Source organism: Alligator sinensis, unplaced genomic scaffold (assembly GCF_000455745.1).
Source record: "Alligator sinensis unplaced genomic scaffold, ASM45574v1 scaffold589_1, whole genome shotgun sequence".
NCBI lineage: Eukaryota > Metazoa > Chordata > Crocodylia > Alligatoridae > Alligator > Alligator sinensis.
In genome coordinates, this window is record NW_005842881.1 from 114436 (window position 1) to 139072 (window position 24637).

The window sequence follows — 24637 nt, forward strand, 5'->3', positions numbered from 1 at the left end:
TTATTTATTTATTTATTTTATTTATTTTTGCACACTCAATTATTTAAATCTGGATTTATGGGGCTTGAAAAACCAGAACGTTCTCCAGGTCTCAATTAAAAAAAATCTTAACTTTGCAAAGAGAAACGTGGGCAGCAACTGCCTTACTTGAAAATATGACGTTTTTAGTTTTTGAAGTTCCTAAAAGTGGGCACTTATTTTGTAATCAACCTTCCTGTATCTTAATTTTTGCAATTGCAAAACTTCCCTGTCTTCAGCACAATGTTCTCTCTAACCCAAAAGCTGACTGCTGTTTTAACAACTGAAGGGCTGGTGTAGATGTTGTAAAGCATCTGTAATTACAGACTGATTTGCTTTAGAGCAAGGGACACAAACGCTGTGTGTGTAGTTGTTAAAGCACTGGAGCATTTTCCTACTCGGGTAGGCAACAATTTTAGGGCACAAGGTAAGATGTTGCTATTTCATTTCTCTCAATTACCAGTGAAAATTTGGGGTGTTTTTTTGGTTGTCTTTTTTTAAAGGAATAGCCAGCGGCTGTATTTATAGCGATAGTAGAGGAAAATGAGATGCGCTGTTAGCGTACCAAACAGGACACTGCTTAATAAGGCTAGGAGCTTACTGAGATCTAGTGAGCTGTGCTCATTAACTACAAGAATCACTTGGGTTAAAGCTTTTTTGCACCTCATTAAGGCTGTGAAACAAGCATTTCATTTATATTATTTCAAATATTCTGTTGACATTTGATATAATGAAAAGGCTTTTGAAACAAAAAACCAGTGTTGTTAAAATAACTTTCTGATGAAAAATTGTTTCAAGGAACACTTTCTGACCTGCTCTAGTTGTCATGGCTGCTACAGAAGGGTATGTGCAAAGTTTTCAGACAAAAGAGTAGTTTTTAAGTTGGTATTTTCCCTTTTAATAGTGAAACTATTAAGGTTCATTTTATTCATTGCCTGTGCTCAGGTGCAGTGTAAGCTGGTAAGTTAGAGCAGGGAAGTAGGATGGTTTTCTTCCTGGCAGCTGCTGACTTGCAGCCTTTACTGCTTGTATGGGCCACTTATTACCTTCCTGTGTGATATGCCTCTCACACAGCAATATGGTTAGTAACACTTCCTTAGGTCACAGATGTGCCGTGAGTCTCAACCCATTTCTGGTTTGTTGTTTTTGTTGGGGTTTTTTTGAGCTCCTGGGAAGAAAAGCTTCAAAAAAAACACAAGTCAGAATGGATCCAGACTTTCCCAGAACATGGGACTCTTTCTCTAGACCCAGATTTTTGGTTTCTAGCACAAACTCCTAGTAGTAGTAGTATCATTATAACACTGGGGAGACGTCCGATCTCCAGGAATCGGATGACGACTGCTGGGACAAATTTAATAAAGGTGATCAATAAAGCTCTCAGAAATCAGGATTGGGTCCCAAAGCAACTATTTGCCTGCTTTTCTCTCTAGTTTTGCTTCTTGCTCCTTGTGTTTGAAGATAATGGGAGGCTCGGGTTCAACAACTGAGTCAACTTCAGGTACCTTCCTCTTAAACTCTGTTGTGGGCTGTGCTGGGAGGGCCATATTGGGAATGCCGGTGTGAATATATGGCTACACTTTAATTGTGCAAGTCTTCAAGGCTGCCATGTGGCAAAAATGCTGCGGCTCTGCATTTCTTCTAGCATAGAATATCCCAGCTCTGCTTTCAGTCACAAGTGTTTCATCCTTGCCACTTCATACAGAGAATGTAAATATTTTTCGAGTCCATTGTCATGCCACTCCATACAAACAGCTCTCTAGTGGGGCACAGAGTTTGTGGCAGGATAAAATACAATGCTGGTGAAACGTGACTCAGTTTACAGAAACATGATTCATTTTGACTCTCTTTGCATCTGCTTCTAGTGCCACCATCACCTTTGCCCATCACAACCACCAGCACACCTGCTCCAGACACCGTGATTACTACTACATCTGCTCCACACCCAACAACAGGAGCTAAAAGCTTTTTTGATGAGTAAACACAACCTGTTTTCTTCTGTGTTTTTTTCCAACCTGTTTTCTTCTGTTCTGCATAGATGTAATTCTGCTAAAGTCCATAGAATTAAATCAAGCCTGAGTCTATTTTCTTTTCTAGCTCAAGTCTTTTCCTACTGCTGAGAATAAAGTGACTTACCCTCTTCTCTCTATCTTGTTCTCCTTAGAACTATACCAGTGTGTATTGCATCTTGAATAGGCAATGTCAAAGCTGTCCATGTTGATAAGAACATCTGACTATCACCGTCTTCATCTCATACCCTCCTACAGATTTCTCTCAGATTCTTAATACTTCACAAAATGAACATCTTGGTCAGCCACCTGTGTAAATGTGGTGCCCAGTACTTAATTGAAAGCTGCATTTTTTACAAATTCCCAGAGGGGGGAATTCACACTCTCAGCAACACTACCAGACAGTGGCTTATAAATTTGGAAGTTGGTATCTGACATCAAAGAAAAGAAGAATTCTGGCACTTCTATAGCTGCATGTATCAGATCCCCAAGGCTTAAAATGATTCAAATGAAGAGTTTTGAAGTGATGTTGCTGTGACAGTCCAGTTGTGAGGGACAAGAATTCCTGCATAGATTCATAGATGGTAGAGTCGGAAGGGACCACAATGGTCATTGTGTCCGACCCCCTGCCCCTGGCAGGAAAGAGGACTGAGATCAGATGACCCCAGCCAGGTGACTGTTGAAGATCCTCCTGTTGAAAATCTCCAAGCTAGGTGATAGCACCACCTCTCTTGGAAGCCCATTCCAGATCCTGGCCACCCTTACTGTGAAAAATTTCTTCCTAATATCTAACCTAAATCCACTCTCAACTAGTTTACGCCCGTTATTCCTGGTCACTCCCTGGGGCGCCTCGGTAAACAGCGCTTCCCCTATTCCCCATTGACCTCCCCTAATGAATTTATAGGCGGCCACAAGATCTCCCCTCTTGTGAAGGCGGAAGAGATTCAGCTCTCTCAACCTCCCCCCGTAGGGTCTATCACAAAGGCCACTAATCATGCGAGTGGTCCTCCTCTGGATCCTCTCCAGTTTCCCTGTGTCCCTCTTGAAGTGCGGCATCCAAAAGTGGACACAGTACTCCAACTGCGGCCTGACCAGTGCTGCTTAGATGGGGAGCATCACTTCCTTTGATCTATTCGTCATGCACCTGCTCATGCACAACAAGGTGCGATTGGCCTTGTTACACTGCCGGCTCATGTTCATCTTGCAGTCAATTATGACTCCAAGATCCCTCTCTTCGTCCAAGCTGCTGAGAAGGACACTCCCCAACCTATAGGTGTACTAGGGGTTCCTCCTTCCCAGGTGGAGTATCTTACATTTTTCTTTATTACATTGCACCCTATTTCTCTCTGCCCATTGATCCAACCTGTCCAGGTCCACGTGAATCTGCTCCCTGCCCTCCGGTCTACTAACTTTGCCCCATAACTTGGTATCATCAGCTGACTTGGAGAGGGTGCTCTCTACACCCTCATCCAGATCGCTGACGAAGATATTAAATAATATCTGTCCAAGGATTGAACCCTGCAGGACTCCACTGCCCACCTCCCTCCAGGCTGAGAAGGAAGCATCCACCACCACTCTCTGGGTGCGGTCCCTAAGCCAGTTGGCCACCCACCTGACCATGTAGGCATCCACTCCACAGTCTGCTAGCTTCCTAATGAGGATAGGGTGCAAAACTGTGTCAAAGGACTTCCTGAAGTCCAGGAAGATGACATCAGCCTCGGCTCCTGTGTCCAGGCAGCGCGTGACCTGGTCATAGAAGGCTACAAGGTTTGTCAGGCAGGATCTACCTGTGACAAACCTGTGCTGGTTTCCCCTCAGCATCGTTTCCCCTGCCGGGCCTGCACAAATGTGCTCTTTGATTATTTTCTCTAGCATTTTCCCAGGAATAGAGGTAAGACTGACTGGTCTAAAGTTACCCGGCTCATCCCTTCTCCCTTTCTTGAAAATGGGCACCGCATCGGCCCTTCTCCAGTCCTCAAGGACCTGGCCAGAGCACCACGACTGCTTGAACAGCTGTGCCAGCGGCTCAGCTATGACACTGGCCAATTCTTTCAGCAGCCGTGGATGGAGGTCATCTGGGCCTGCTGACTTGTACCTGTCCAGCTCCTCCAGGAGCTCCTTAACTATTTTAGAACTAACCGTAGGCGGACTGGTGCCACGTGGACATCCGTCAATGATCGTGGTGGCTTGATCGGTACATAGAAATACTGAAGTGAAGAACTCATTGAAGAGCTCTGCTTTTTTCTCCGCATCAACCACCAACTGTCCTGATTTGTCCTGCAGGGGCCCTATGTTGCTCTGAGCTTTCCTTTTGCCTGCTATATACCTGAAGAAGGACTTTTTATTCTCTTTGATTGTTGAAGCCAGCCTGACCTCAAGCCCCGCCTTGGCCTGTCTAACTGATTCCCTGTAATGGCATGCCAGGGAGATATATTTCTGTTACTGGACCAACTGCGGGTTTGAGTTAGACACATGCAAGCTTTTTTTGGCATCATCTTCTTCAGGTACTTCTTTTGGTACTCTTCTTCAGCTACTTTGCAGAAGGGTACTGCAATACTCGAAAGATAGTCTATGTCTATCCCACCCCTGCGGTTAGTCCAATAAAAGATAGTGGTTGCAGGAATGGTTGCCTCTCAAATTATGTGTTATTGATTTAATTATTAAATGATGACTAAATTTATTCCAAAGTCTTGAGGCGTTGAGAGAGGTCTGAGCAGTGCTGCTGCCGTGACAGAGTGGAGAAGGGGGGATCTGAGCTATCGTCACTATAGAAATCAGATGTTGACCCACAATTTCCTGTCCCTCAACAGCCATGAGGTACTCTACATGTTGCTGTCCTTTCTTGCTGGTGCTTTGTTAGCCACTCTGGTATCCACAGTCATCTGGTTGATCATCGGACAAAGGAAAAAAAAATGTAAGTGACACAATGAGCAATAACGAGGGCAGCACTCAGGACTGTCAAAGCTTGTGATGACGCGGGTGAGCAGGTTATAGAGCTTCTTGTGCTCTGCATGTAAATGTTGTGGGTGGCACAAGTTGTCCACGGAGGGAATGACAATGTTACGATAGACACTCATTAGAGCGTCTCTTACAGGGGAGACCCTTTATCTTTTAAACGCAATTTTTTTCAGTCTTATAATAATGCTACTTTTCTCAGAATTGTGCTTGGGTTATATCTGCTACATCATTAACCACAATCACTTTTTGTTTGCCACTTGGCTGTGCACCATTTCAGCTAGAACGGGGGTAATTGTGCTGTTGCTCGTTGAAGTGTAAAAGCTTCCCACTACAGCCAAGACTAGACACTATTAAAATATATGCACCAGGATTTCCAAAGCACCCGCCTCTCAGCTTAGCTACTTCATTTAGCTGCCTGTTTCTTCAGATGGATCCAGCATCTATATCTTTCAGGACTCCTTCTGGGAGATGGGATGTATCACTCATGTGCTGATAGTCTTCCAGTCATTTCCCATTATTCCTATTACACGCACAAAAGGACAGAGAAGTCTTGGGGCAGGAGGCTCCACTTGCTGCAGCACAGATCCTCTGCAGGACGTGCCTCAAAAGTCCTAGTGACACTCCTCTCCCCCTTCAGTCCTTCCTGGCCACAGAATGACCGACCCCATAACCCAGGAGCTGTGACTTCTCAGGCCTGTCTATCGTTTCTATCCCTTTGTTTCTTTTTTAGATCACAAGAGATGCCAAGAGGCTTCTCTGCAGAAGGATGCTGTACAGTCCACGCAGCAGGCAGATGTGGAACATGCCCAGGAAAAGGTCAGAGCTGTTTCTTTGGTGTCTGTCAGGTATTTAAAGCTGAAATTTCAACTGTGTTATATACTATGCTTTATTGTATCTAAAAGTGAATTTGCAACTGAAAGGTGGCCTTTGCTTATGTAGATTTCACAGTTAATTGCAATTCCCCTTCACCTTAAAAGCAAGTGCTTTCCACTGCAAAACAATAAGCCTTCCCCTCTATCCTCACCCAGGGAGTAACCCCATCATTTTGGCACTGGCAAGGTATTTGTAGACTGGGAAGCTAGATAGTCCTTGCCTTGCTCCCAAAGGATTTAAAGGCCACGTTCCTCAAATGCCCTACAGCAGGGATAGGCAGCCCTTTCTGGCCATCAGACAGAATGACCCAACCTGGGTTCGAGGCATAGGCGAACTCTAGGACTGGTCTCCCTCGCACCAGTGACTGCTGCCGAGGCCCCATGCCTACTGCTCCGTGGGCTGTAGGTTGTCCTAGAGTCTCGGCCTCCTCTTCTACAACTCCTTATAGATGAACCCTTATATTTGTAGAAGGATGTGGTTCCCTGGTTATGTTAGGATAAAAATGTGCAAGGGAAATTTTCCATCATGTTTGTAGGCACGGATCAAGCGCTAAGTGAGAAGGTTACCAGGAAACTTAGCCATAAGGCTGGCTCCTTCATTGTTGTCCATTATGGACTTAATCCCCCTGAAGCTTCTAATGCTGGGTTCTCTCCCAGGATCTTAGGATCCATTGGTCTGATGCAGCCTGGATATAAATGTTTCCCAGAAACCAAGGCAGGTTGGGACAGCTCATGCTATGCTGTTTTGAGAGCGTGGTGGGAGCAAGCTGAAGGGTGGGAAGTCCAGCCGCAAGGGCAGCACTGGCTCACACCCCATTCCTGTTCTCAGCTTCCCCAGGACGAAGTCAGTTATGCCTCTTTGACTTTCAAGAAGACACCCAAGCCCGTTGCTGAGAAATGAAGACACCGCTGCTGCCTCCGGCTCAAAGGAAGGCGGCCGTGTTGAAACAATGTGCTGGCTTCGCTCAGAACGACATTGCCAAATGTTGCCTGTGAGACATCAGCCAAGTGATTTGTTGAGCTGCATTGAGGTCTGTGGCACAAGAAAGTGTGGTCAGAGCAGAAAGTCATGCAGCACTGCTTTCACCGTACGGACAAATACACTTGGAGCAGCTTCAAAACAGGAGAGGGAACTTATGCTTAAGAGTGTCCCTCACCTATTACATGACCTGTTAGATGTGCGTGAGCCTGTAGTGATATAAATGAGCTCAGTTGCCCCAGCTTTAAAGTTGGGTGAAGGAGAGTTAAATTAGGAGTATTTCTGTCCTAAGCTGTAACATCTCCTCGCCTTTTGAAGCCTCTTTATGTGTGCTTGTCTCTCTCCTCACTGCGCGCTTTTGAAATCACTTACCTTTGTGTCACAGTTTCTTCTTCTGTGTCTGGCTGATAAGACTACTTGAGAAACACCAGTGCTTTCTCTTTACATTCTTTCTGCCCTTGTAAAACTTCTCTCTCTGTCTTAATCAGCACGAAAAGGACAGGAAATATTTACCACTTATCGTATTTAATCGTGTGTGAAAATCTGCCCATTGAATGTTTTGTTTTTCCACGCTCTTCTTAAATTACTTTGGACTCAAACGGTCCTTCTTATTGTGCCTCTGCTTCAATTATGAATTGCTTTGGTTAACTAGGTTAATTTTTAAAAAATGGATAGCTTATGCAAATTTCTGCTTCCATGTTGGATCATAGGAGATAAGAAGCTTGTTTTCCTGGACTTGTGACTTCATCTCTACAATTGTAGTTGCAGAGAGATGCTGCTGTGCTTATGAACTCCCTGGCTCTACTGGGGACGTTCAAACAGCCGTAACACTAATCAGATAGCAATGGCCCATCTCATGCTGGCAGAACATCAGGTGTGTTAACAGCACTCACTTACCAAGCATTTGACAGAGGTGCATGAGAATCATTATCCTCATTTTGCCACAGGAGCAAATGCAGTGATTAAGTTGTAATGAAATGTCGCCATCCATCACCACATCTGCCAAGGAGGAGGGGGAATTAAGCCCTGCTTACCCACATCAGGTAAAAGCAGGGACTAAAGCTGCCCTCTGGTTTTAGCTGTTCCACTCCCTCCAGCAGCCACAAACGCTATGCTTTAACCTGTTGCGGACTGGTCACTGAGAGGTTTGGGGGGGTTTCAGTATCGGTACCAGAATTGGGAGTAGAAGCCAAATCTTTAAATGCCCAGCCCCAAGCCCTGTTACCTGAGGATTGAATCCTTCTTCAGATTAGTCAGTGCATGATGCTGGATTGTTATAACTGCAAACAGGTGTCATCTGCATATTTGGGTGCCCAGACACCTTTGCATCCAGCCCTAATTCTTTTGGGTCCATGCAAAATGACTGTGCACTTGAACAGGAGTAAAAATCCCCAGTGTCTGACTGAAAGAAGCACCAATCAGTAAATGACAAAAGGACAGGAAACATTTGCAAGCTTTAAAAAAAATCACTTTGCGTTGGAACACAAAGGATTAAATGGCCATGTGATGGCAGCAAAAGGTAATGAATGGGGAACCCCAGTTTATAACAACTGACTCTTGAGATCTGTTCTTAGTCATTCACTAATGCTTAAAGCAACCCATTTTTAGCTGTTAATATGGCATGACGTTGCTAACAAAGAACACAGCTTTGGGGGACCATTGATATCATATGAACTTTGGGGTTTGTAAGGAGAGGTACAAATGTGTGTGGCTTTTATGGTGGTTTTCAATCCTTCCTTCTGCTTGACTTCAGACTAACACAGCTACCTACCTCTTTCTCTCTCTTTTTTTTTCTTTTTTCTTTACCATGGATTGCTTGCGTGGTTCTGGTAAAAGAGTTTGGATGAGTTGCATGATGTGTGGATTTGTGAAGACAACATAAAACTTATTGCTGCTGTACGCGCACAAACAAATGGATGAGTTTGGTATAAGACTGCACGCACTTCTCTCCTGTGTGGCTTCAGTGCATGTGTATTTACAAGTCCGTGATGGCGATCCTGTAAGGCCCTGAGTGGAGCTCGACGAGCAGACCTCAATTCTTGAATGCATCCGTTTTCATAATGTTGTTAGTCCTCAAAGTACAGAAGGAGGGATGAGGATGGCAAACACTGAAGCAACATGAGTTGCTACGCAGACATTGTGGACCATTCTGCGAAATGAAGTCAGCAAGCGCCATGAACACTGCAAGCAACACATGGTTTTCTCCAGGACACAGATTAGTCTGTTGTTGGTCTTTGACAAGGCACCAGATTTTCTAGCAAAAGGAAATGCGATAAATGCAGTTTATCTCTATTTGAGCAAAAGACGTAGCAGAGCCACAGGGGACATAGTAACTAATGAAGATGGAAAAGAGGGGAGTTCATAAGGCAGTTTTGAATGATGACAGGTTTTACAAGTGGGGGTGACGATTTTTTTTTACGGAGTGGGCAACTATCAGGCTGAAGGCAGGTTACATGTCAAGTTCCCCCTGGACAGATCTTGCAGCTTTCTGATTTAATACTTTCATGTGTGACCTTGGCTGCAGCAGTAGACCTGTGCCATGGAACCAACAGTGGGAGGCACTGTCGGTACAAAGGAGGATTGGAATATTATACAGGGAAAACGAGATGACCCTGGGGACTGAGTAATAAAAACAGCACGAATGGTGCAGTATAAAATGCAAGGTCAGGCACGTGGAGACTAACTACAGGAGTTTCTGCTATAAACAGAGAACTCGCTAGCTAAAAGGTGACAGAGGAGAGTAGCTTGCACAGCTTAGCTGACTAGAAGCCAACTGTGTGGTGCACCCATAGAAAAGGCAAATGTAATCGTAGGCTATGTATTAGGCAAGGTATTTCCAACAGTGATAGGAAAGCATTGGTGCCATTGTAACCAGACAGGGGTAAGACCTTATCTGGAAGCTGGTTGCAGTTCTAAGGCTGTGTTTGCAGGGTAAACTTACTGTGCCAGGCAGCAGAACAGTAACACCGTGGTCGAGGACTGCATACCACACCACACGGGCTGCCTTCAGACCACAGCTGTGTGCGCCATGCTCCACGTGGACTGGGGAACGTGGGAGCAGGCTACCTGGCACAGTCACCCAGCAGTGTGTATTAGCTCTGTCAGTGTGGCAATCCTGCTGCTACCATTTGCACGCGTGAGTTTTTGGGCACAGAGAAAGGGGCAAGGTGTCAGAACCTCTGTGACTCTTTCCGAAAACCTGGTTATGGCGATTTTCTGGGTCACATTGCTAACCACCAAGGGAGCCAGAAATAGAACATTTCTGTTTCTCTCTGTCTCCAATTTCGCACCCAGTGTAGATGACAGTGACCCCTTCAAAGCGCCGTGTAGCGAAGGCCATGTGTTCATCTCCAAACCCCCAAAATGCACTATGGCTCCATGAGGTTTAAGTAGCAATTGTTACAAATTCCCTTTTTTGTTTTGTTCCTCCAAAATACCTTCCCTAGCCCAGTTTGGATTTAGACCTGATAGCAGTTATGGCCACCCGATGATGGGTGGCAGCTGAGAGAAACTGGAAAGCCTGCAACTATGAGCCGTTCTGAGGAAGAAGGCGCATAGCTCACGGTGAACCCAAAGCCATTTCTCTTCCTGTAGTAAACGTGATAACAGCAAGCGGAGACAATTCAGCTCCGAGAAAGCCAGCAGCAAGGCCCGTTCCTGTCAGCTGGGATGCCGCACAATGAGGGTGAAGGTGGCTTTCCACGCAGAACTGGACTGAGGCCCAAATGGGTCATTTCCACACCATTCACTAAAACTCAGCCAACTGGACAGCAACAGGTTTGGCTGCCAGGAGGCTCTGTGCTAACCAGAGGGCCACAAGCTTTCAGGTTTGTGTAAGCCAAGCGCGTTGCATGTCCCAGAGGTTTCTAACAGTCCTCCATCCCTCTCTTTTTGCAGGACTCTGCAATCCCCTCAGTCAGACTTTCCCTCGTTCCAGGGCATTTATGTCTCCTCCACTCCCCCCACCAAGGCCAGGCACTGTCTGCTAGCCAGTTCTTAACAGCAGCCATGAACTGGTTCTTGTATAGACAATGATCATGGTGATGTAGGGCTGCTGGGTCTGCTAAATGTGTACGTGCCCCCACTTCCCCTTTCTGGGTTTCGGGTTTTCACCAGGCAGACGGGAGTCTGCTCACTGATGCCTTAACATGTTCGGATGTTTTGTAACTGCGTGCATGCAACATTCAAAAGCTGTCCCGGGCAAACAGATAGGATATTGCTTAACTCAACCACTGAGTCTAGCCCAGGCATTTGGGTAAGATAGACCCCTGCGAAGAAGGGTATCCTGAGGGTGAAGGTGCACCCCTGAACCTATGGCTTAGTTGGGACTTAATTAGTGCATAGGGCTCATACTGGCTTTGCGCACTGGGCTGAAGCTTCACTACAGAGCGGTAACCAGATTGTGCTGTCTCCAGCAGGAAACATCTCCAGGTAGTGTCTCGGTCTGGGAAGTTAAGGGGTATTATTGCTAGTGTGATGAGGAGGGTAGGCTTTGTAAGTCCCTACACAGAGGTGGTTCGTAGATAGTCTTCCAGAGCAGGGAAAACAATACAGGTGCTCAGCATAAGAAGGGATTTCCAGGGACTCTTTCTGAAAGGATGTGGAAGTGGGCCCAACTGTGGTGAGGTACTAAATGCCTTTATAAGAGAAGGGTGTAGCACCTATGCTAGTAACATGAGTTCTAAGACCTCCGTGGGAGTTTGCTGGGCTGGGTTGGGCTAGAAACCATACCAGTGTCTCTGTGAGGTTTCATTTAGACCGGCACCACACAATGGGTTTGTCTGAGCTTCATTAGATGATCTAGTTGGGCTGAGCCTTTTTGCTGCTCTTTTGCTGGGAAGCTGAGCTAGTCCATCAGGTGGTGGGGCTTTGGCTCCGTTTCCCCACGCTCACTTGGTTTCAGACAGTGCCACTGCTGATGCCCTGGGGATAATCCTTTGGCCTGAGAAGTCCCAGCTCCCAGGTTATGGGGCCAGGCATTCTTTGGCCAAGCCCACGCAGTCCTAGTGTCTGCAGCAGAGCGTCTGTCTCCTGAGCGAGGAGCTGCACTGAATTCTCCTGTCCTTATACAGGCGGTGGCAATGCCCTCACTGGCCGGTCCATCTTTTAAATCCCTCTGCGCATACCAGGGAATATTAATTCCCTGAGAGATTATGCCAGGCGGCTTGGTCTGAAGACCAAGGAATAGCTTTTCTTACCAGTGACTTCCTCTGTTGGGCAGCACAGAACAAGGGGCTCTGTCTTTCTCTGATTGCCCCATAACCATTTTCCCCAGCTTCTGTCTGTGTCTCATTTTCATCCTATCCCCCCCTCATTAAAAAACACATGACCTTACACGCTGACTGGTGCTATTTAATGCCGGTAAGTAGTTGCACCTTGCTCTGATCAGTGAAAAGGCTTCTCTGATCTCACGTGTGAGCGTGGTTTAAGCTCGCTCAAAAGAAAAGCCTCTTGTGGAAGTCCTTCTGCTCTGGGTGGGAATGCTGGGTGTGCTCTTGCACATCAGGAGCAACACGCGCCACGTGGCAGAAGTCAGTGGGATTCCTCCCAGCTATGATACCACGTCCCCTTTCAACCCAAATGATTTGTAAAACATTTGGGGCCTGTGAGGATGTTGCGATGAAGAGGACGAATAATTGGTGATGGAGTCGGGGGTGTCCTGGAGGCAGTCCTGTTTATTTATAAAAGGCGTGCAACCACAGCAGATGTCAGGCAAAAGGCAGGGTCTTTGCAGACACTTTTCCGTTCAGCTTCTCTTCCAGTCGGCACGTCTCCCTGAAATCCCTCAAGGCCACGTACCCAGGTCTTCGGTGTTTTCTCTTGCTCCGCTCGCTCCACCGGCCAGTCCCCTCAGCCCCACGTTTGCCGTCTCCGTCCCCATGAAGCCCCCTCAGCCCTGTTTCTGTTTAGCTTTGCCATGTGCATCTCTGCTTTGGGCTGCAGCCCCTTGTGTTTCAGCTCTCACTGAAGGGAAAGCCATAGCATTGCTCCCTCAGTGAGCTGCAGCTGAAGGCCAGTGGCGAGGTCTACCGGTTTCACCGGGACTTAACCCCACCTCTAACAGTTTATCCACCCTTTATCTTAAATATATTAATCACATCTCAGCCTCTTGTGATTTACCCAAGCATCTCATCTTTGAAAATAGCAGAAGCCCCAACCCAAAATGCCTCCAAAATGCTTGCAGCTTGTTCTCATATTGCTAACAGCGCTGCTGGTGGCTTCAAACCTCAGGGTAGCTACTGTCATTGAGGTGTCCTGAGGTGCAACCACAATCAAGACAAGGTGGTTTGGCTTACTGTGAGGTAATTCTTTTTATTGAGCTTAAAATTAATTGCGTTGCCTTCAGTGTGCTTTTGTCTGGGGTTGATGTGTGTTAGTTTACAGATTCATAGACGTAGGGTCGGAAGGGACCTTGCAGATCTTCTAGTCCGACCCCCTGCCCTGGGGTAAAACAATGTGGCTTTTCTAGCGCAAAGACAAAGCCTACAACAGGTGTGGTACGAGAGGATTGGGAGAATACACCCTGTTCGTCACTGCCTGCCCTGTGACCCGCTCTTTGCTCTGCATGTATTTGCCTTGGCCTGTTTTAACAGAGGATATTTGAAACATTAAAAGCAAGGTGATATGATGAAAGTGTTCTGCTCTGTAAATGGCTCCCATGTTACCCATGCTACAGTATTGCCTGGAAGCCTCCCCCTCACATCAGGGCCCATTGTGCATGGCCCCATGGAGGCTGTAGTTCAAAGAGATGGGTAAAGAGCTGAGGCACGCACACCCGCAAGGAGCCTGGGGCACAAAACCAAACCCCTGTCTCCGACATGCCGGAGCGGTGAAAACATCCAACAGTGCTATGTGGTTTTCAGCCGTAAGGCAGAATAAACCTGCAATGACTTAAAAAAAAGCTTTAGAGTTTGCAGCAGAGGTTTCCCTTGATACTTAAAGCAGTCCCTGTCCCATCAGCTGATCTGCTAAAAGGCAGTCTGAGTCTTTGTCTGTTGTGGTGGCGCCTTCATTGTAGGGGTCTCAGGAATTCGTGTAGGAGATGCATTTCGCGTGGAGCAAGTCTCTATTCCTTTAGCACCTCTGCCACGGCTGCTACTGCCTTATTCAAGTCACCAAAACCCTTCAGGTGCTCTGCAGGCATTTTTCAAAGATGGAAGGACACCCATGAATTTCAGGCTAATGAAAGAGGCCCAGATGACTCTGTAGAAATAATAGTTTCCATTGCCTATTCAGTCTTGGTCTTTCCACTGAGATGGTCACCACGGTGCTCAGTTATATCAGGATGATTTTGTGATGGTCCACATCACATCAGTTCACATCAGTTGCTCACAAGTCATCAATACAGAGATGCTAGCAAAGCAGTAGAGCTGGGACACCTGGTCTCTGGGAAAGTGCTAGAGACGTATAGCAGACAAGGTTCTTTTGGTAAACCCGATATCTTTTATTATTATTTTATTATTATTTTAACTATTTGAGTTGGTCTAATAAAAGATGTTGGATTTACCCAAAGAACCTTTCAGACCAACACAGCTACACCCTACACCCCAGAGATGTATAGCTTCACTGGAGGGAAAACCAATAGGGTAGTAAAAGGTCCACCTGAGGACAGTGAATTATTAGAAGCGGATCATATATTTCCACTTGAGCTAAATTACAAAGCAGGGTTATGTATCTGTTTGTCTACCTTTCTAGCTAATCGTGAACTTGAACATACGCTGACAGTGCAGTATACTTCCTTACTTTATGACACCCGATCTGACGGAGTCTCGATGCTTGAAATAACTTGTTCTGAATCTGTGCACAGGACGTAGGTTTTAAAAATAAGAATATAAGTTTCTTTGAACTTCTTTATCCTGCAAGCATACACGATGGGGTTCATGGCTGAGTTGGCGTGAGACAGCAGGATGCCCAGGTACAGCAGAGGCTTTGGGATGTCACAGTCATGACAGAAATAGGAAATGCAGTTGAAGATGCACAGAGGAAGCCAGGACACTGCAAAAAGGAAGAGGACGAGGGCCAGAGATTTAGCTGTCTTGAACTCCTTCCCATAAAACCCACCTGCCATTTTTATGCTGGCCGTACTTTGGCTTAACTTCATGTAGATGATGTAGAAGACTTCAACATACAAGACACACATGATGATCAGAGGGATGAGGATACAGATGAAGAAGCCAAAATACACCATGTAGTCCATCCTCATCACAGTGGTGAATTTACACTGGAGGCAGCTGGAGTTGCCTGTTCCTATCACTGTCTCCTTCTTATTCCATCCAAACATGGGGACAAATGCTGCTAGCAGAGACACCAGCCAGCACAATCCCAGAGCAACCCAAATTCTCCTCTGTGTGGTGATGATCTTATACCTGCCAGGGGGAGAAAACAGAGACCTTATTAGAGATAGCAAGGCAGCATTCATATTTCACAGGTTCAAACGCTGCAGATGTTTGGTGAACTGAGCTCTCTTTTGGCCAACAGTCCTTGTTAGGAGAGAAAGAACAAGTTGTCGGTCATTTTGCATCATTTGAGGAACAAGGGCTCAGTTTCTACCAGTGCTGTCCCGTATCAGTAGATCATCTCTCAGCGATCACATTTTCAGTCTCGAGACGATCGCTGCGTTCCCACAGCCAGGGTACAATCTACCTTTAAACCCGCTCCCCTTACAAGGGAGAAAGAGTAAAATGCAAATCAGGCTGCACAGTGAACAAAATACCCAAAGAACACAACTTTTTCTCCACTTTGCTGATGCCTGGACCCTAAATATATAATGGTCTGTCTGTCTTGCAGTAGTCTAGGAGCCCTCACCCAAGAAGAAAAGGCAGCTTTGTGCTCCAAAGAGCTGTTCTCAATGGGTTTTTACAACACAAGCAGTATGACAGAAATAGGAAACACAACACAAGTAGTATCTTGGAAACCCAGTAACTGAAAACTGGCCCTGACTTACCTGGTGTGCAGCTTTACCCGCAGGTACCGGTCAATGGCAATGGCCAGGAGAGACAGGATGGAGGCATTTGTAAAGAAAATGAGCAGGCAGCACACGAACAGGCAGGCATAGAAGGGTATGACGAGTCCCTGGCTCACCACGATGGCCAGCGGCATGACCAGAAGCCCCACGGCTATGTCGGCGAGTGCCAAGGAGATGATGAAGTAGAAGGTGGTGTTCTGGAAAGACGGGTTGAGCTTCACTACCCCGATGACCAGGGCGTTGCCTACAGTCGCAGACACTGCAATGATGGACTCCACCGCAATGTATATCGCATCCTGGGTGCTCAGGGACGTGCTGCTGTTTGTCATTGTGAATCACAGGAAATATCTCCGGCAGGCTCCAGGTGGAGAAGCGAGGGGAAGGAAAAGAGCCAGAATTATCTTGAGAGGACCTCTCCTACCATGTTGTCTAGACTTAACCGTCTCAATGACACTTGTTAGAATAGATGCTTCCTCCAGCATGTCTCAGAGTAACCTTCTTCCAGCTCTTCCCCATTCTTAGAAGTGCAAAATGGAAATATCCCCTGGACATCCACGGATCACCGTCCTCCCTAGACAGTCCGCTCCTCAATGGCAAGGGCTCCCTCTCACTTCCTTCGGGTCATCACAGCAGGTCGGAGAGTCACTTTGAAGCAGTCAGGAAGCTTGTACCAAAAAGAGGCAGCCCCCAGATTCAGCCCCTATTAGCCAGCCACTGCATGCTTTTGCAGCTGCCTCTTCACAGCCTTGCTGACCGAAAAGTCAGTGTTTCTTCTGCAGAAAATTGTTTGTAACACATTATCAATCTAGATAAGCACTGTGCACTATTAATAGGAAATGAGATGTTTAAGAGGAAGTAGAAAGCCACTAGGACCCCCCTTTAAATTTCTGCCTCCTACTTGAGTTCGGATAAAATTGCATCTGCTGGCGCTACTCTCCAGATAAGGATCTCAGTGGGACGTGGCCCCCGTACTTTAGAGAGACTTCTTCCTCACCTGTAAGACAGCCGTGCACTTTGGATAGCTAGTATGACTGGGATGTTTTTTTCCTGGTATAGAGGTAAGGCCTTTCCAAAAATGAAAGCCATACCATACATGTCTCCCCACTGTCTTGCTGCACAAAACCTTCCTGCAGTGCAAGTCCTGAGGAATAACTTGTCATGGACAGAAAAAAGAAAGGGACAGAAGAAAGCAAGCGGGGGTGGGGGTACACCGAGAAGAGTGTGTATTAGAGAGAGAGAGCCCACGAGAGCAATCTAAGCAGAAGCAATTAAATTGAGCAGTAAGCACCTGGGCTAATTATGAAAAAGCATCTGTAAGTCGCTTACTTTTTGGATTTCCTCAGCTTTCACTCAGACAGGCAAATGCTAGTTGTGCCAAAAGAAGCAAATGGCATTCTTAACATGAGTGCTAAATGCTGGTGACACAACAAGGAGCAGCACCTTTGACTGGCAAAGGCTAAATAATCAGTTCCTTAAATGACATGCTTATTTCCTCCGAGCAGACGTTGCTTAGGAGCAGCCCTGGCAAGGTGGAAGTGAAATCAGCCCCCAATTCAAGCACTGCCCTGTGAATGGATAGTTGGCCAGATTCGCCCTGGCTGCAACCTCACTGACTGGCCAGGGCCAGAGCTTGACTTGTTTGAATCGCCTGGGGATGAAGAGGAGGAGCGTGTTGATGAAGGCATTGGGCTGGTTTTTTGCTACTGATGGGAATGAGACCTAGACAATGGGCAAGGTGAGCCAGATCCAAAGCCCATCAGAAGGCTTTCCATTAACTTCAGTGGGTCTTGGACCAGGTTTTCGAGATGAAGGAGCATGGGCAGGAAAGGAGAGGAGAGCCTACACGGCGAAGGTTGTTTGTGCTGAGGATGAGCCTCACTTAAATGAGACAAAGCCAGGGCAGGTATGATTGTGGTGAGCAGTGCACACATGCAAGGGCCCAGAGGATTCAGCAGCTTCCCATCCGATCCAGGTGATCCGAGAGCCTGGGCTCCATTGATGGCAATGGAAAAGCCGAGGGCAGGGATCACATACTGGGAACTGTCTCGTGCAGCTTGGGCCCAACACTCCCGACGAGGTCCCCAGGCTCAGCTCTTCCCCAGACAGCCATTTCAGCTGCAGCAGGGCTTTCCCCTGGCCCAGTGTGATGCACGTTTCAAGCTGTGTATGCGAACAATGAATGTGTGAACAACCACACTCCCCCACCACACGTTGTTATATATTTGGCAGACTAGTGCAGACCAAATGCACGTGACACACAGTCATCACCAGTGAAGAGGCGCACAAGATTACACCCCTGAGTTATTTGCTACGCTCCCCCCCACCCCGTGCAACACTAAACTGAGTTCCCTCTCTGGGCTGGAGAAACAGAGCTGGGTGAAACGTAGGTTCTCTACCTTGGGTCCCCTACCCACATCCTGTAATCAGCAACATTTGCTTCCTTTTACTGTCACTAGTCCTCAGAGGCTCGTGCTGTGGTCAGTGCTGCCTGAAGCAATGGCTGCCTGTGAGGGGCTGTTTCTTGTCCCCTGCCTGTCTCAGGGCACAGAAACACTCCCTAAGCCAAACAGTTTGGTCCTGCTTGGAATCTGGGGTCCTCTTGGGTCCAAAAGGAAACGGCAAATTCATCCTAACACATTTCACTAACCCAGGACCCATCCATATCTTTCTTCACAGCTACCCGCTCTGTGAATCAGACACCCGGCACCAGGGCACAAAGCTGCTGAGGTCCTTGGGTGGCACCTTTTTTTGCAGTATTGTCTATTCAGTGCATAGCAGCATGGGGCCCTCATCCTAGTTTGGGCTCCCTGAGGGCTACTGTAAAACTCCATTTTTCCCATATCAGACTGCAATGGGGCGATGGAGATGAACAAAAAATAACATGCAAGCCACATTTGAGGGGTTCCCCAGGCTTTACCATCACGAATAACCTGATCTGATTCCCACTGGGAGTTTTTTCACTGACTTCAGCAAGAGGTGGTTCAGGTCAGAGAAAAGCAACTGCCGCAGAACAGCGGAGCTGAGTGGAGATTTTATTATTTCCAGTCCTGCCCAGTGTGGATGTTCCTGGTCTTCATTTCAGTTGAGAGCCCACGAGACCACAGGCATTCGGGACAGACTGACTGACCCGCTGCTTCGACACCAGCTGCTTGACTTTCCATGCAAGATGTGTGCCTAACTCACTTTGGCTTCTTTGAGACTCTTAGCCCTCTGTGAGCCTTGTCATATTTATTCCCTGAGTGCTAAATATTGGCTTGACCTGCATCAGTTTTAGTCACTTTTACCCGAGTTGTGACACCTTTTGGATGAGCCACAAAACCTAAGCCCCTAACCGCAGCTGCTGCGTGCCAGAGACATCAGATATTTCAGAAGAAACACAGCTCAGCCATAATCTCCTGAGCATCTAACAGCTGAGAGCTTCACCTAAATTCTCCTCTTTGCCACTTTTCTCCTGACTTTGCATTAGAGCTGTGAAGGAGCGAGGATTTCTGTTTCCTGGTGAATCCCAGGATTTTGCAACTGGCTCCAGTTTCAAAGTGGAACCAAAATATACATTTAAAAAATATCTGTAAAACAAAATAGTTGCAGGAGGAGCAGGGGAAGTAAAATCACTTAAAGTCAATTATGGCATTTTGTTCAAAATGTTGGAGGGCGGGGGGTTGTTATTTTTTCTAATTCTAAATATACTACCTTTGAGATCAAAAGTCACTTTGATAAGGAAAAAGCAAAATTTCCATTTTGATACAGTTGGAAACATGTTAATGATCTGATCAGATCCACAATGCTTTATTTCCTTTCCTAATTGAGACTGTGTTGTAATTGAAATGTTCCAATGGAAAATCTGAGGTTCAGCAAAATAGCCCCATCCAGCGGAAGAATATTTGGCGGGAATTTTTTTAACAAGCTCAGCATTGGAGAGAGCCTACCCAGGCAGGTTATGAAAGGTTGCTGTTGCAGCCTGGCTGCTGTGTTCAACCTAAAGGAAGCAGCCATTTCTTGGCTGCAAAATACACACAAACATACACACAAAAGACAGTGGCTGCATTTGATAAAGTGCTTTGGCCTTGCAGGATGGTTGCTCATTATATTGCAATTACATAAATCTCTTCCTCTGGAGGGCGAATTAGGAGCAGCCACATCTGGGAGAGTGAGCAGAGCTTTTCCAGAATGATTACACCTGTCTTTACGTTTCACTGCTCCTCCATGAGCTATGTCTCCTTAGCAAGGGCTTTACTGAGTTTTCATTCATCTCTCCTCATGCTCATTAGCCCAGCAAAAAAAATCTTTAAAGACAAAGAAGACTCATTCTTGAATGTTCCCTGACTTCTTCTAAGCATCCTTGGTTTGGTTGCAAAAAAAACTACACACTTCCCACGTAACTAGAGGAAATACAGCCAGAAAAGGAGCAGTTCTGCAAATCGGTGGCCTGGTGGGTAAAAGAGGCTCTTCACGTTAGGAATAACAAAAGGTTCAAGTGGTCTCTTTGGGATCCAGAATCAAGCCACAGAATTTGCTTGGACCCTGTGTGGCGGTGCAAGCACTACTGAGGCAGGGTCCTCTGCAACACTGGTGTCTAGATGCAGCAAGCACTAAATGGGGGCCAGGAGCAGGAGGGCTGCCATGGCATGAAGCTCTGCCGCGGGATGTTTGCCTTGCTGAGAAGCACGCGGCGTGGACAGAGCCTGGGCTTCTGAACATGCCTTGCACACCCACAGAGTGCTAAGAAGAATTTTTCCAACTGCTGTATTTGAGTTGGTCTCATAACAGATATTGGATTTATCCAAAGAACCTTGTTTGCACACCCACAGAGTTTCAGGTCTACGTTGGAAGCTTGCAAATTAAAAACCAATCAATCCCTCCCTTTTCCTGGGCTCCCCACCTTCTCTTCTGAAAGGGAGGGGACAAACAATGCTCGTCGACCTGGAAATGGAGTGAAGCTCAAAGTCACATTTCACTTTTAAAATTGAAACCCACAGACAGAATCCACAAAAAAGCACACGCTGTTATCAGCTTTGCTGCTGTCATTGAATTGTTTGACTTTTTAAACACTTTCAAGCTCTAAGACACTGGATCCAGAAACAGGTGAAGAGCATGAAGGAGCTGCACGCCCAGATGTGTCAGTGCTACAGAAGGGAAATGCACGGGGAGGAGTCTGCACCCTTCATCTACAGGTGGCACTTGATAGGGTCAAAACTGAACCCTCTGCTCGATCTATGCTGTAGGCAGAGTGCAAAGTGCTGGAGGTGGGGCATACTGCAAATGCTAGCGGGTGGTTCTGCTGTGGAGGGGAATCATCTCATACATGCTTATTCTCTTGGGCCTCCTTTTTGATGCCTAGCCTGTGCGGTCAGAGGAGAGTCTCTTCTGGTCGAGATGGCAGAGAACAGCTCAGCTATGAGCAGCCTGGATAAATTCTATATTGCTTTTGAGGCCATGATTGGGGTGTCTGCAGCTGTGGGCAACGCCCTGGTCATCTGCGTGGTGAGGCTAAACCCGGCTTTCCAGAACAACACCTTCTACTTCATTGTCTCCCTGGCACTGGCTGATATAGCCATGGGGCTCCTGGTCATGCCGCTGGCCATCGTGATCAACCTGGGGATTGTCATGCACTTCTACTTCTGTCTGTTCCTGTGCTGCCTGCTGATGGTCTTCTCCCATGCCTCCATCCTGTCGCTCCTGGCCATTGCCATCGACCGGTTCCTGCGCGTGAAGCTGCCCACCAGGTGCGTCAGAACCACGCTCAACTCTTGGCTTTACTTTGTAGCTGGACGTATTGTGGGAGGGCTCCGGCTTCCCCAGGCGTCTCTCTCTCCCCAGCTCAGACCCAAGCACAAGCTGCCCAGATTCCCCACCTCTCCCTGCACCCTGCTTCCACAGCTCCTGCACCTCTTTGTCCCTCTCCCTGTGTTAGCCAGATACCTTCCTCTATCTGCAAATTCAGTCTACAGAGCTGCTCCGGAGAAGGGAAACATTTATTATCATTATTATTATTATTATTATTATTATTTAGATTTAGATCCTGCCCTGTGCAGAGCAGGGATAGAGCAGCTACAGAGTGGAGACACGTATGCATATATTTATGGAGTGATCTTTTATTGAACCAGCGATGTAGCTGGGATTAAGTCCTTGCCTCTTGTCTAGTTGCTGGACCATCACAGCTACAACATCACTCTTATACTACCATATATTTATAGAGCCCTTTTAGGGTCCTCGTAATTTCTGGAATCACTTAAGGTTAAAGCCAGTTTGCTGACTGTGTGCAACCCTGATTTCAGTCATTTCTGCTTGTGTGTTTATTTAGGGGCCGGTTATTTTAAATGCCACTGCCTGCTGCAGTGCTGAGTCAATCTGGGAATTGAGCTGACAATGTATTATGACATTTTCTCATGGCTTAGGAGATTGATTTCTGTTAAAACTAACATCATCCCATGTTCTCAGTATAGTCCTGTGGGTTTTGAGGTGAAACAAACCACCCACTCCTTAGAGATCCCGCTATAGCGATAAAAAACATTGCAAAAGATCAATTGTGAGTGACTTGCTGCTTGTCCAGTAATAAAGTTTTTGCACAAGAAACACGTTAATTTAAGCAGGAAATCTGCATCATTAAAAGGCACAGGTTGCTCAGTACTATGTTGTTTTCTAAAAGGAACCTCATCTAAAATGATGAGCGTGTTGTGCCCCTCACAGGTACAAGACAGTCACCACGCGGAGGAGAATTTGGATGGCTCTGGGATCGTGCTGGCTGGTGTCTCTGCTGGTGGGATGTGTCCCCATGTTTGGATGGAATCAAAAAGTCCCAGGGAGCCCCAGCAGCATGGTGTGCCACTACCCTGCCGTCATGAGGATGGACTATGTGGTGTATTTCAGCTTCTTCTCCTGGATCCTCATTCCTTTGATCATCATGTGTGTCCTGTACGTTGGGATCTTCTACATCATCCACACGAAGCTAAGCCCAAATGTGACCATCTCCAAAACGACAGGAGTGTTTTACGGGAAGGAGTTCAAAACAGCGAAATCTCTGGCCCTCGTCCTCTTCTTGTTCGCCGTGTCCTGGTTGCCCCTGTGCATCCTCAACTGCATTTCCTATTTCTGTCGTGACTGTAAAATCCCGCTGCCTCTGCTGTACCTGGGCATCCTGCTGTCCCACGCCAACTCAGCCATGAACCCCATCGTGTATGCTTGCAGGATAAAGAAGTTCAAGGAAACCTACATCTTTGTTTTAAAGACCTATATTCTGCGCATGAATCCCGATCCTCTTGTTCCTACTGTGGAATATACTTCAGAGCAGATGTCTCTGAGCCAGATCTGATTGAGCGCTGGCCCCGATGACCTGCCGCAATACCTGTCCTGTTGGATCTGCTCCGCCTGAATAAAACCATCTCAACCCTGGGACTGAAGCAGCTGGTCTAAGGCATCATTTTCTGACATCATCTAAGTCAGTCCTTGTGCATTTCTTGGTTACTGTATTGAGCTCTAGGTATTGATAATGGGATGTGGAAGTGTTCATCTCTAGGCTGTCAGTTTAAATCCCACCCCAAGGACAGTACCAAGTGTAACTTCATACCAAATTACTGTGTGATACCACCGTCCGTCTAGTGTAAAAACGTCTGAGTATCCTGATGGTTACTCTAACCATATACTTTTCAGTTCTTCTAGTATTAAAACAGGAGCTTCTGCAACCCTTGATTTGAGCATAGTCTCAAATGCCTTCCACTACCCTTACCCACTAAACCGACATACCCCACCCAGCTTCAGCTATGGTAAAAATAGGCGTTGAATTACACCTCTGTCGTTTAACAAGCTCTGATTTCCTGTGTAGTCAGGGCCCCATGCATTCAATGGCTGCAGGATGTAATAGGGAGCAGGTGCAGGGCATTTAGATATACCTAAGCTAGAGCTGGACAGGGTGGTTTGTGCAGAGGAAGCAGTGTGGCTGCATTAGCACGACACTTCAGGCAGGTGCATTTGCCCTGCTAAAAAGTAGGGTGAATAACAATGCTGAAGTGTCTTTGCCCAGCACTGCATCCCGTCCCCTTGGATGTGTTTGTAAATCCACCACCTCGCACGGAAAGGTGTGACGTGACTCTGCTTTCACTCAGCAGACGAAACAGTCCCGCACTTCTGGTAGTGAAGAAAACCTTGCAACAATGAACCCGGTGCAGCCACATTGCGGAGAGCGGGGCCAACACCAACAGGGCCGTTCTCCATGGACTACAGAGCTGAGCTGCTAGCCAAGTTACGTTTCACTGGTGATCGTTTCAGCAAACTTGCCTTTCTCACGGTCCGAAAGTAACACCCTCATTACTGAAAGCCACGTTTACCGCTCCTCATTTTCTGAAACGCCCGAGACATAAATGCCTATGATCATAAATACCACGAAGTTTATACACAAGGCCATGTTCCCTTCCCTGCTAGTGTGGGCTGGTCAGAGGTTGGCTGGGAGATGTGACTTGAAGTTCAAGCAGCATCCAAGCATCCTGAGGTCACCCCTTGCGCTGCTGGTGAATCCAGGGCCCTGACACAGAATTTCGGTTGGCTTCCTTTAGTTGGGTGAGGGGTGGTGCGGGGTTTTGTGTCCCATATGTAGTTGGCGGGTTCCTGCAACCCCAAAGAATTCAGCCCAGCATGCTGGAAAGCCGTGGTACCTTTCCGATGGGACCCAATGAGTAGGAGCCCACCATGTCTTGCAAAACTGCACAGAGCACCTCTGCAAAAAGACTGGGTTATGCTATTGGCTTTGCTTGCAACCACTTCTAAATTTAGCAAGAAAACCTGGCAGGAAGCCTGCTATGTTCAGCCCTGCAGACTGTAGTGTTTTAGGACCTCGCAGCTAATTAAA

General features: G+C 46.9%; 2 protein-coding genes across 5 annotated transcripts; one reads left to right on the forward strand and one right to left on the reverse strand.

The window, feature by feature from the left end:
• Positions 1-11: 11 nt before the first annotated feature.
• Positions 12-24637, forward strand: LOC102385390 (adenosine receptor A3-like). 4 transcript variants are annotated; one of them, XR_003091838.1, is made up of 5 exons: positions 12-1516; positions 1881-1992; positions 4835-4938; positions 5713-5827; positions 6684-13615. XR_003091838.1 is itself a non-coding variant. In XM_025192015.1 (5 exons), the coding sequence occupies exons 4-5, from the start codon at positions 5749-5751 to the stop codon at positions 23105-23107; spliced, it is 672 nt and encodes a 223-aa protein (XP_025047800.1). In that variant the 5' UTR covers positions 12-1516; positions 1881-1992; positions 4835-4938; positions 5713-5748; the 3' UTR covers positions 23108-24637. The 4 variants fall into 4 exon arrangements, 2 of the variants coding, with proteins under 2 accessions (XP_025047800.1, XP_006035913.1); XR_003091837.1 differs by having other exon boundaries at positions 5713-5798; XM_025192015.1 differs by lacking the exon at positions 6684-13615 and adding an exon at positions 22486-24637 and having other exon boundaries at positions 5713-5798.
• LOC102387051 (adenosine receptor A3) lies at positions 14541-16483 on the reverse strand. Its single transcript, XM_006035850.2, has 2 exons — positions 15778-16483; positions 14541-15199 (listed from the first exon to the last, which is right to left on the reverse strand). The coding sequence occupies exons 1-2, from the start codon at positions 16125-16127 to the stop codon at positions 14578-14580; spliced, it is 972 nt and encodes a 323-aa protein (XP_006035912.1). The 5' UTR covers positions 16128-16483; the 3' UTR covers positions 14541-14577.

Bases quoted from the DNA above. Each gene is read 5' to 3' on its own strand.
- LOC102387051 (XM_006035850.2), bottom strand. From the start codon at position 16,127: ATGACAAACAGCAGCACGTCCCTGAGCACCCAGGATGCGATATACATT. The intron at 15,200-15,777 runs GTAAGTCAGGGC...TCCCCCTGGCAG, and splicing joins CGGGTAAAGCTGCACACCAG to GTATAAGATCATCACCACAC.
- LOC102385390 (XM_006035851.3), top strand. From the start codon at position 21,172: ATGGCAGAGAACAGCTCAGCTATGAGCAGCCTGGATAAATTCTATATT. The intron at 21,522-22,485 runs GTGCGTCAGAAC...TGCCCCTCACAG, and splicing joins CGCGTGAAGCTGCCCACCAG to GTACAAGACAGTCACCACGC.